This window comes from Rhamphochromis longiceps, linkage group LG18 (genome assembly GCF_057381845.1).
Source record: "Rhamphochromis longiceps isolate RC_006_pf linkage group LG18, R_longiceps_female_GT1.1, whole genome shotgun sequence".
NCBI lineage: Eukaryota > Metazoa > Chordata > Actinopteri > Cichliformes > Cichlidae > Rhamphochromis > Rhamphochromis longiceps.
Window position 1 is genome coordinate 847,292 of NC_140574.1, and position 12,402 is coordinate 859,693.

Genomic DNA, 12,402 nt, shown 5'->3' on the forward strand with positions numbered 1-12,402 from the left:
TGCTCCCACTTCAGTACATTGTGAGCACCTTTAAGGGCGTGTGCTATCACCACTGTGCAGATGGTCTGCCCTTCTATATCTCTTTTAGGCTAAGACTAGTATTTTTAAGTCTTTTAAAAGCTGCAGATGCTGAAACAGCTTCTTAGACTCCATTAAACCTTGGATGACCTTCTCCAGCCTAATGCAGATAAAGCACAGGTCCTTGTCTGTGCCCAGCGTAGTGAAAGCCCATTAATCACTTACTTGGGTAACTCGTGACTCCCACTGTGGATGTTAGATCTGTGGTCACTCTTGTTTTATCATTTAAGGCAGATTGTACCATTGTGTCGTGCTGTGAACTGGAAATCGTTGTTTGTGCATTTATTTCATCACGTTTGGATTATTGTGAGTCAGTGTTCACTGGTGCAAGCAGAAACTCGCCGGAGCATCTGCAGGTTGTTCACGACGCTGCTGTGAGAACAGATCTTACTCTCACGGACGGCGTCGCTGATGCGGCTGGTTCTGACTGTTAATAATAATAATAATAATAATAATAATGGATACTTTATTGATCCCCATGGGGAAATTACTTGTTTTTCTCTGCATTTGACCCATTCACTCAGTGAAGCAGTGGGCAGCCCACTAAGCAGGCGCCCGGGGAGCAGTGTGTAGGGACGGTACCTTGCTCAGGGGTACCTCAGGGTAGCCGTTAAGTTAGAGCTCTGTACCGACAAACAGCAGCTTACATCACTGACCTTTTGCAGCCATACGTCCCCAGCAGGTCCCCGAGGTCCTGCTGACCGTATACGAGGCTGAACGGGCTTTCACCTCAATGACTCTGGAGCTCCGAGTGGACTCGTCAGTCTCTTTAAGAAACGACTGAAAACTCATCTTTTACATTTATTGTTTTGCTGTGATGCACTTTGTGGTGTATAAATAAAAGTTGACTTTCTGACTTCATCATCTTCATCTTTATCAGGCCCACCTTCAGGATGTTTGCTATGAAAGTGAGACAGAAGCTTGGCTCCAGCCCACTCCCGGCTCTGTGACATCACAGGGGTTGTGTCCATCTTTTATATACAGTCTAGAGCAGTGAGGCACCATCAGGCCGGACTCTGAATGGCGGCCCTGTCCTCAGGTCTCTGCAGATCAGGTCCTAGTGTTGCTTTTGTGTTCGTCAGACAGCAGAAATCAGTCAGAGAGTTTCAGGCTGTCGTGTGCAGGTGATCACACTGACCAATAGAAATGCTCCGTCACCTGCTTTGTGTGCTGGTTGGACAGAATCAGGTGGGAGTTACCTGTCTGTGTGATGTCATCAGAGACAGCATCGGACAATCTGCAGCTGTGTGTGTGTGTGTGTGTGTGTGCAGACGGAGGCGGGACAAGCACTGAGTGACAGTGCGGTTGCCATGGTGACCTTCAGCTGATCAGGTTTCTGTGGAGAGTTTGGAGCGCCTCATTTGCAGCGTGTCCGTCTCCTCTCTGCTCCCTCTCTCTGCCTCCTCTCCTCCTTTCAACCTTCTTTCTTCTCCCCCCCACCACCACCTCCCCACCCCTCCATACCCTCCCCCATTTGCCCCCCTCCCCCCCACCCATTCTCTTCCTGTTGGTTTCAGACTTTGCATTATAATTTCTCTCTTTCAGAGCTGCAAGGACGCTGAGGTAGGCTCCAACTCTCTTCCTGCTCACACACTCTCACTCACACACACACACACACACACACACACACACACACACACACACACACACACACACACACACACACACACACTCGGTGGCAGTGACACTGAGCCCAGATCAGTTTAAACCGTGCTTTTGCTCCTGCTCTGAGTTTGAGAAACTGCACCGAGACTTAAATCACAATTAATGATGTCATTATTCAAACCTGCTTTTATTCCTGCTTCTAAAATGAAAATTGAACTTTTAGCCGAGCTGACTGTGGGAAACAGCAGGTTCCTGTGTGAGCTGTGGCACGTTTCTCCTTCCTGCACAGAGATCCTGAAACGTTTTCGAGTTAATAAACCCGACTGTCTGTACCTGCAGCAGCACACCTGTCGGCCCTGCTGAAAATCACACAGAGGTGCAAAACTACAGTCAAATCTATTTGAAAAAGCTTCCTGTTCTCCTCACTGCACCAGTGTGCCTGTGAGCACGCTGGACAGATGCAGTACATTTATAATCACGTAAGACAAGAATCACTCTGCAGGTTACAGGAAGCATTAAAGATGTTTTTTCTTTGTAAATTTCTGATTAAAATTGTTCAAAAATGTCTGACAGTGAATTAAAGCATCATGAGGATCTGAATACTCGGTTTACCTGTTTCACTGAAGAGAGCTCACCTGAAGTTTTACAGGTGTTTGTGTAATTCTGCACTGTGCCACACAGCGGAGCAGTGAGTCAGTGTGAGGCTTATTTAACCATGAGGAAAGCTAAAGCCTCTGAGGGGGTGGAGCTAAAACAAGAGGTCACATACATGAGAACAGGCTGTCAAACAGTCTTTCATTCCAAAGGCTTTTAAAGCAGGAGGAACATCGACCATGGGTCAGGGCGAGGAACCAGCTGGAACGGACAGTCGTAGGACTTTTTCTGAAGCTTGCCTGCTCCCTCACTCTGACCCTCGCAGTCGCATCATTAAAGACCTCTGACCTTTTGCATGTCGTGAGAGTTTTATTTTGATCTGAACTGTCTGCTCACAGACAGAGGTCCAAGACGCGTTAATTACAAGAGTTTTATTAGTAGTCATGTGATTATATCAGGACTACTATGTATTTATAATTAGTACACATAAATAATAGATTCTTGAATTATTTTAGTTATCTTCTGACCTGATTTTTTAAATGCAAACATATTTGATTTAAAGGAATCAAATATTTTTTAAAAATTCATCTCCTAAGTTGTAAGCCTAAGCTCAAACTCAGCTCTGGCCTGATGATCCATCTGGATGTTTCCCTGTGCTGGTTTGGAGAACTCAGCTGCAGAGATGTCTGCCGTCTCTTGAATAGAAACCTCAGCTCTCATGCGTCTGTGCAGAAACCACAATTTCACGATTTCGTGCAGGTCTGATGAGCCCCTACAGGAAGCTCTAAGCTCCGGCGTCCCTCCTAAAGCGAGCTGGGACATTAGCAAGCTGCCTGAACATGGACGTCAAGGTTCCCCCATGAAGCTGCTCACATTAAGCTTCATGGTTTCTGCAGAGTCAGTCCTGAGTGTTAGTTTAAGTTTATGTTTGGTTCCATGAAATTAAAAATTGAATTTTAACCCTTTAAAATTGTGTAAGTTGACCAAAAACCAAGGCTGAAGTTTCACGGTGTGTTCGACGTACACTCTGTACATCAGAGCGTTTCAGCTCAGAGCGGCAGGATTAACGGGCCAAAACATTTCAGGTTTCAACACATTCTGAGATTCAGGATCAGCAGATTCGTAAACAGATTCAGTTCTTACATTTACTGAACAGCGTCAAATAACCTGACCTTTGACCTCCAGTGTACCTCCCTCCCCAGGTTCTGCTGCCCAACCTGCTTCTGAATATCCAGCTCTGTGACCTGCGACCCCTGTGGGAGCCATGAGCCATCATCAGAGCTCAGCGAGTCCTGGTGACACCCTCAGTCAGTCTGCAGTGAGTTTCCACAGAAACCGATGAGCGATCAATAATATCGATCTGATAATGATCACTTATGGGGGAGTTTGCTGTCTGGGCTTTTTGTTCAGTTGTGTCAGTCAGTGTGAGCTACCTCTGTTCTGATTGGCTGGAAACCTTCACCTTTACTTTTTATTTTGTGGTTGTTGTGTGTTTGCGTTAAAAACAAAGTTAAAGACAGGAAATGTTGCCTGTGCAGAGGAAGCACCGAGATCTGAAAACAGCTGGAAACAGCTATGTTCATGAAAGACTCACAACATTTAATTCACCAGTTAGTGTTTTCTATCTTCAGTCTCCTCCTCCTCCTCCACACTGTCATGCTGATGAAGAAGAAGAGGAAGATCTAAACAAGGCCTTTGATGTTCAGGACTTTCAGCAGATCCTTTGTCCTGCAGCTCGCAGCCCGCCAGAGAAACACAGAGTCTATGATGAACAGGACATCGAAGGTAAGACATCCAGATGTCTCCGGGTTCAAAAGACCTCGGAAAGACCCGTTTGGATTTTCTCCATGCGCCTTTGAAAGGATTTAAAACCAGGATTTGGACCGCTCGTATAGGTTCTAAGAGGGTTTAATAAAGTTTGGTTAACCAAGAGTTTCTTAAAACTTTGAAGTATCAGTAAAGTTTCTTTGAGGTATCTTTTATGGGGTGTTGTAAAGGCCTGTTGTCTGTCAATAGGTTTGAGAATTGGGAGGTCCCAGGTGTTTCATGTTCCCTGTGTCTATAATATCAACTTCTTTAGTTTTCTTTACGTATAAAAACCAGCGTACCAGGGTGCTGGAGAGGTTGAACCTGTTAGTTTTCATCCTGGTTGTGGACCAGCGGTCTCAGGATCTCATGTCTGCTTTGGTTTCTTCAGCTCTGAGCAATGACTTCCAATTTGCACTGGGGAGTGTGAACAAGCTGGAATCAGAATCCGTCCTCCAACTTTGAGGCCATAGTCTGTAGTCGGAAAAGGGTCAAATACAGTGAGGAACAAGTTACTGCCCCAGGTCGAGGAGTTCTAGTTTTGGGATCTTGTTCATGAGTGAAGGGAGATTGAGAAACAGCGTGATGTAGCATCATCATCATCACTTATGTGATTGCTGTGCTGTTCGGTTATGGCGATGAGAGCGCTAAGAATGAAGCTGACAATTTACCAGCTGATCTCAGTGCCTCAACTATGGCTGCGAGCTGTGGGTAATGATGGAACGAATGAGGTCCCCGGTACAGGTGGTGGCAATGAGTTACTTTCTCAGGTAGCTGGGCTCTCCATTAGAGATAGGGTGAGGTGCATGGTCGTTTGGGGTGGTGGGTCGGGGTTAGGATACCGCTGCTACTCCTCTGCATCTAAAGGAACCATTTGATGTGGTTAGGGTATCTGACCAGGAACACCTCCTAGGTGGGGCTCCTAGGAGGCCCCAGCAGCAGACCCAGGTGAAAGGTTGAATCTCTTGGCAGGCCTGCAAACAACTCAGTGTCAACTAACTACAGTGTTAGACGCAGGTTTCAGGTTCACTGACCCCTTAAGGTCCAAGCCCCAAGCTATGATGACCTCTGACCCTGTGCTTTAACCTCCTAAGACCCGAACTCTTTCATGGCATGCATTTTTAAATTCTCTTTGCCATTTGGGCTGTTTGGGACCTGATTAATGTAAAAACAAAGAATTACCAGATTTTTTACCTGATTTTTGTTTCTGAGAGAAATGAGATCCACTTTTGAGGATATTTGCTTTAAATTTCGATAGAACAGAAGCGGTATAATGTCCTCGTAAGTGGAAATCAGGCCCTTGTAGAGCAAAATTTTGTATTTTGGTCTAGACAACCCAAAATGTGATGTCCACATATGTGGATGCCAGGTCCTAGGAGGTTAAAGATTTCAGAGAACATCTTTCACAGTGCAACAATGACATACTTCCACTGTGTTACTTGGTATCATCGATGAGGATGTAGACCTCAGGTGGTTAAAGAGCTCCATCTGTTCTCAATTTAGAGCCACATACATCCAATGTGATCCAAACTGGACAGAACCAGAGCCAGGAACAGTTCAACTACACATTTAATCCCTGTAAGAGTTAAAAGCTTTGGATAGCTCATTGCCCAGACTGTGCATAATAATAATACAAAGGTTTCCGTGTTAAAAACAGACATCTCTGTAGTCAGTAGTGAAATCAGGTCAGTGTGACATCGCCAACAAAGAATCTCTTTAAGGGAATTCATTTGAAAGGAAAGCTCTTGTTGGAAAGCCCAAAGCTGGGCTTGTGCAGCATGACGTTAATGTTGGCTGACGTTAGGAGGCTAGGAGACCATCAGAGATGAAGCCAACTGATGTGACTAGGGATGGGTATTGATAAGATCTTCACGATTCCGATTCCATTTTCGATTCTGTTTAACGATTCGATTCTTTATCGATTCTCACATCGATTCTTTTTAAAAGGAGAACACTAAGGTCGATTAGCTTAGAACTTTGTTTTATATCTTCTCTTTGAACAAGATAGAAATGTAGGAGTAACATGGCCTTACAAACCCAGCAGTGAGATCTTAAGAGATCCAGCCTACGGCTCTTCAATGGGGTGTCACAGGGTCCCCAGGAAAAACATTGTAAATGTAAAATAATAAAATAAATATTCTTCTGTAGCAATAACAAAGTATAACATAAATTATTCTGCAGCAATTACACAAGAATATCCAGTAATGTCCCTGCCTACAATTAAACACATTCACTTACTGAAAATCATCTGCTGTGGTAAACGGGTGCAAGCCTTTGACCACAAACTGAGTCACTGCTCGGTGACGTTCGTCTATCCCGGCCTGAAAGGAGACGCTGCCGGCAGACTGCAGCGAGAACTGCCAGCATCTGAGCCAGACTCTGTGTCTCTCATCATGGTCACCTAAATGCACAGTAATGGCAGGTTTGTAATAAGGCAGATCGCGCTAACATAATATGCACTGTTAGTTGATTATTTACCTGCCGCATTAACGGGAGAGGACGTGCAAACGTTACCGCTGCTGCTGGGTTGAGATTCACGAGTCCGGAGCGGAATTAAAAACACGACATTCATTTAAGGTCATCGCGTGTTTTGTGAGCAAATGCTTTTGCATATTCGTAGTGTTTCCTCCCTTAAATGAAGTATCTGCTTTGCAAGTATTGCAAGTTGCCCTGTTGTCATCCTTTCTCATAAAGTGTAACCAAACTTTTGAGCGTTTGAGCCGCTTAGGCGCCGTGTTTCCTGCCAGGTAAATGACGCTCCACAACGTGGTGACGTCATTCGGGGCGACTGGAATCGATAAGGGAATCATTTGCAAAAATGGCAAACAATTCCAAGGACTTGAAACAGTGGGAACCGGTTCTCAACAAGAACCGGGTTTCGATACCCATCCCTAGATGTGACTGTTGATTTTCAGGTTCTTGAGCAGGTTCTCGTGTTCTGATCTCCTCCTAAAAGTCCAAACTGTCTTCCTGTCGCAGAACACCGCCACTCTTCCCTCCATGTCCATCACCCTCTTTCCAAACCACCCACCGACAGCAGGAGGAAGAAAACTGCCGAGGGGAGGAAGGAGTGTAGGCGAGGCTCCGCCCCCAGCAATGCAAGTACCATAGATGAAGACCAACAGGACGAAGAGCATGGAAAGGAGGAGGAGGCCTACAGTCAAACTGATGGCGAGTGAGTGGCACACTTGTCAGGTAACGTGTTTTCCTGCACTTTATTAGTGTTAACCTGTGGCACCTCCCCCCTCACAGTGATCCGACCACCATCTCGTCCAATCGCAACGGCACCGTGATGAGCGCTGCAGATGCCGACGAGTCCGAAACGTTGACGTCTGTGGACCTGGATGGCATCAAAAGTCAGTCAGAGCTCATTTTGAATGTGACTTGACTCTGAAGCAACAGAACGCTAATTTCTTTGTGTGTTACTTCTTCTTGTCGAGTTTCTCTCGGACACGTGGTTCACAGACCGTTTGTGGTCAGGTTTTCTTTTCCTCGGGGTCAATAAATGATTCTTATTCTGATGTGTGTGTCGTACATTCAGACTCATTACAATCCACGAGAGAGAGAGGATTTGTTCTTTTTCCTTTAATGCTTGTCTTTGATTAGAGGAATGTAAAAATAATTCAAACTGAAGTCCATCTGTGACAAAACAAATTTCCCACGTGTGGGACTAATAAAGGTTATCTTATCTTATCTGTTATCTTATCTTATCTAAAAGTGTTGTTTTTTCGAGCAGTGCACCCCCTGCAGGCGGTATGAAGAATTGCATGTAAAACGTGCAGTAGGATAAACTTTTCACACAGGTGACATAAAAATGTGACCTTTTATCAGTGGTCCATGAAGAAAACTGCAGAATAAAGCTTCTGCATGAGTCGGGGTGGGGGTGGTGTGGTGTGGGGGGGTCACATGACCTGTGTGTGGGAGCACGAGTGGGTCAGGGTTAGCAGACCGCGCCGCTCTCCTTCGTAAACATGCTCGCTGTCAGCAGAACCCTGCCTCACTAACAGCTTCACTCACCAGGCAGGTAGAGGGGGCCAGCCAGCTGAGTTCATCGCTGGATTGTGATTGGCTGCTTTTGATGATTCTTTCCCAGAAAAAATAAATGGTGTGAAACTTTCACAGAAAATCTAATTTTTACTGAAACTTTAAACTCTGCTCACCTGCTGAGTGGGCACACCTGTGTGTGTGTGTCAGGCGATCGAATGACAGTCAGACTCTCTTGTAAATGATTTCTCGCTGATGTTCAGCCGAGCCTGAAATCCTGTTAGACTGCGCAAAGTTCCCATGAGAGGGTGTGTGTGTGTGTGTGTGAGGGTGTTCTGGATTTGCATCATTGTGGGGACTCTGGGTCATACAGCCACAATGTGAGGACAGACAGTCCCCAACATGGCGGTCGTTGAAGTTTAGGGTGAGCTTCCTGTGGGTCAGGAAGTAGGTGGTAAGAAAGTAGGATGCCCGGCTCCGGGACACTGAGCATCAGTTAGTTGTTATGCTGCTCCATCAGCATAACAACTAACTGTTAGAAAACGTAATAATGTAGAAACAGAGCGTGCACGAATGTGTGAGCGGCTCAAAGAGGCTGATAGTGAAGTGCTTTAAGTGCTCAGAGCAGAACTGTGATATAAGCCCAGTCAGAAGGATTTCGTATTTCTTCACTGATGTCAGAAGAAAGTAATAATCAGTGTAACTGTAACTGTTGCCTCTTTTTCTCTTTATAGCTCTGACAGCTGCTGTGACCTCACCTCAGCTTCACTGTGACACTTTATTTAAAGTCCAGTTTTTGTTTGGTTCAGGGTGGCGCTTGGTGTGAGAGCTTTGTGACAGCCAGCATTAAATATGGGACATCTGTGTCCACCGCAGGTCACCGACTAGATGACGTTCCAGCCGTTCGACGGCACCTGGTGAGGCGGAGCTCCAGAGGACCGATCGTCCACGCCACCAAAGATCCGACGGTCAGCTGGTCAAACCAGCACCTGCGACCGGACCGTACACCTCATGAGGTCAGAGGGCGGGGCTAAGGAGCAGTCATTATTATAGGAAACATAAACACTTTGAGCCCAATCCTCATCACCACTCTGACCCTCTGAGGCCTGACCTTTGAACTGTGCTCTAACCACACATCCTGCTGCTTCAACTTAAACACCTGTCCCTCTGACCCTTTTCACTCACTTCCTCTGATTTGACTAATTTTGATGTTTCAAATGTAATCGTCTTCAGCTTCACTTAAACTGAGACTAAACTGCTGGCAGCTGATCCTGATGAGTTTGTTTTCGTGCTTTTCTTTTGATTTACTTCAGCTCGCACTTCCTTCACTGACTTCTTACTTTGGCTCCTCGCGGATTCGGTCACTGCTGCGTTTTTGTGGAAGTTCTGACTCGTGTTTATCCGACTCTGCTAGAACAATCCCGCACACACAGGTTGAAGCTGGCGACAGAGCGCAAGGTTTACAGGAATGTCATGTATTTGTGGGATTAAACCTGATTAAAGAAGGTTCAGGTGAGTTCATGCGAGCCAGTTCAGGTGGTCCACATGATGTGATTCTCACAACAAAACAACCAGAGTGAGGCTGACAGGAGGGACGAAAGATGAGCCGAGATTCTGAGTGCGTTAATCCAGGTGCCATTGTGAACAGGTGACAAACTGGACTCTGTCTTAATGAGAACGAGTCAGACAGGCAGAGTCAGACAGGTAGAGCTAGGTAAACTCTGAGGCGAGCTCCTCTCTCCACTCAGTGTGCTCCAGTCTTCAGGATGGTGGGTTTGGACCTAAAGAGTCGACAAAATAAGGTAGAGTGATTTAACGTGCCAGCTTCAGTTTGGATTAACTTTGTTTTGTCTCTTTCTTTAGTTTTATTCTGATTTCTCTTGTTTTATGTTTGATTTTCTACCAAACACACCAGCTGAACTACATTTGTGCCAAATTAAAAAACGGTCATGTGAGCCATTTGGTCCTGTTTTCAGTTTTCTAGTCTGCTTTGGGCCTGTTTAATCACAGCATTAGGTTTAATATGTGAACATGAAGGTCGACAGATGTGACAGATGTGAGAGTAACTCTGGACTGGCTCTGGTTTTAACTGACTTAGCTTCTGTTGACCGTGTTCAGTGACTCAGTTTGTGCTCTGACTTGCTTTATTATAGTGATGTACTGATATATGTGCTGATGAAGATTACTGCAGCTGGAAGAAGAAGTAGCATCTGTAACTGTTGTGGAGCTTCATCAGTCCGGCTCTCTGTGAAAATGTTCAGGAGCTCAGTGCTGACATGTTTCATCGTTGGCTAGAGTCTCTGTGTGTGAGCGCACGCCATGGCGCCGTCCTCTTTAGACTCGCTGTCCTCTGTGATTCCAGGTGTTCGTGGAGCTGAACGAGCTGGTGATCGACAGGAACCAGGAGCTGCAGTGGAGGGAGACGGCTCGATGGATCAAGTTTGAGGAGGAGGTGGAGGAGGAGACAGAGCGCTGGGGGAGACCTCACATTGCTTCCCTGTCCTTCCGTTCTCTGCTGGAGCTTAGAAAAACAATGGCCCAAGGTGAGGAGGAGCCGGAGGCTTTCTGCTGCCCTCCGGTGGACAGCTTCCTGTCTGTGAGTGTATATGGCCAAGTCAGGGCCGCCTCCTCCACTCTACCTTGATTGAAGCCCATTCAGGAGCTACACATGTACTCAAGTCCCACCATCTGCTAATCTGAAGCCTTAGATTAAATTCAGTTAGCTTTCATAATAACTTGAAGATGAAACATTCACATACAGAATCAAAGTAGTTATCAATAACAGCTTTCCCCATGTTGCAGTTATATTAAAGATCAATCAGCTGATGGCTGCACAAGAAGGTTTATTGAAGGACTTTTTGTGATAGGTATGCATGGCAGCAGTGCTGGACTTCTTGATGAACAGGGAAAAAACTTCACTTTCTGGGTCACCTTGGTGTAAATGCCAATGATATTGTTTGGGCGCTGCTGTCAAAACTATTTGGTTCCAGGACTATGCCACTGTGATATATATATGTCAGGCCTCCATAAAAAGAATTTCACTGGTTACATATGATAACAATCTGTATCAGTGTTTGAAACTGTCAGCTCAGGGAGCAGGAGGGGGCTCCACTCTGTGGCCATATTCAACATCTACAAGTTACTGATTTACAGAGATGGAAGAAAAATAAAAGGGAATAAACACGAGACAAAGCAAACAGACGCCGCCCATCGCTGACTTCCCAACCCTCTCACGTTTGTGTGGTTTCAGGGGCCATACTCCTGGATCTGAAGCAGAAGACTTTACCAGGGATTGCTCAGCAGGTGGTGGAACAGATGGTGATCTCAGATCAGATTAACGCTGAAGACCGAGCCAATGTTCTGGGAGCTCTGTTGCTCCGTCACAGGTGCATCCATGCAACCAACCATCCATCCATCTATCCATCCGTCCATCCATCCATCCATCCATCCATCCATCCATCCATCCAAACATCCATCCATCCATCCATCCATTCATCCAAACATCCATCCATCCATCAGCCATCCATCCATTCATCCAAACATCCAAACATCCATCCATTCATCCATCTGTCTATCCATCCATCCATCCATCCAAACATCCATCCATCCATCCATCCAAACATCCATCCATCCATCCATTCATCCAAACATCCACCCATCCATCAGCCATCCATCCATTCATCCATCCATCCATTCATCAGCCATCCATCCAAACATCCATCCATTCATCCATCCGTCCATCCATCCATCCATCCATCCATCCATCCATCCATCCATCCATCCATCCATTCATCCAAACATCCAAACATCCAAACATCCATCCAAACATCCGTCCATCCATTCATCCATCCGTCCATCTACCCAAACATCCATCCATTCATCCATCCATCCATCCATTCATCCAAACATCCGTCCATCCATCCAAACATCCGTCCATCCATCCAAACATCCGTCCATCCATTCATCCATCCGTCCATCCATCCAAACATCCATTCATCCATCCATCCATCCATCCATCCATCCATCGTCCATCCAAACCAACCAACCATCCATCCATTCATCCATCCGTCCATCCATCCATCCATCCATCATCCATCCATCCATCCATCCATCCGTCCATCCATCCATCCGTCCATCCATCCATTCATCGTCCATCCAAACAACCAACCAACCATCCACGCATCCATCCATCCATCCATCCATCCAAGCAACCAACCATCTATCCATCCATCCATCCATCCATCCATCCATCCATCCAACCATCCATCCAAACATCCATCCATCCATCCATCCATAAGATAAGATAAGATAAGATAACCTTTATTAGTCCCACAC

General features: G+C 45.8%; 1 protein-coding gene across 3 annotated transcripts in view; it reads left to right on the top strand.

Moving 5' to 3' along the window:
* slc4a2a (solute carrier family 4 member 2a) overlaps positions 1–12,402 on the top strand; it is a 37,263-nt gene that overhangs the window by 11,572 nt on the left and 13,289 nt on the right. For 2 of the 3 annotated variants that reach the window (XM_085388818.1, XM_085388816.1), the window contains exons 2-8: positions 3,480–3,595; positions 3,909–4,062; positions 7,063–7,258; positions 7,336–7,439; positions 8,944–9,083; positions 10,430–10,610; positions 11,318–11,453. In XM_085388818.1, the coding sequence (XP_085244944.1) occupies positions 3,542–3,595; positions 3,909–4,062; positions 7,063–7,258; positions 7,336–7,439; positions 8,944–9,083; positions 10,430–10,610; positions 11,318–11,453 (965 nt within the window). In that variant the 5' untranslated portion in view covers positions 3,480–3,541. Of the gene's footprint in view, positions 1–3,479; positions 3,596–3,908; positions 4,063–7,062; positions 7,259–7,335; positions 7,440–8,943; positions 9,084–9,736; positions 9,870–10,429; positions 10,611–11,317; positions 11,454–12,402 lie in introns of those variants that run through there. The other variant, XM_085388819.1, reaches the window with a different exon arrangement.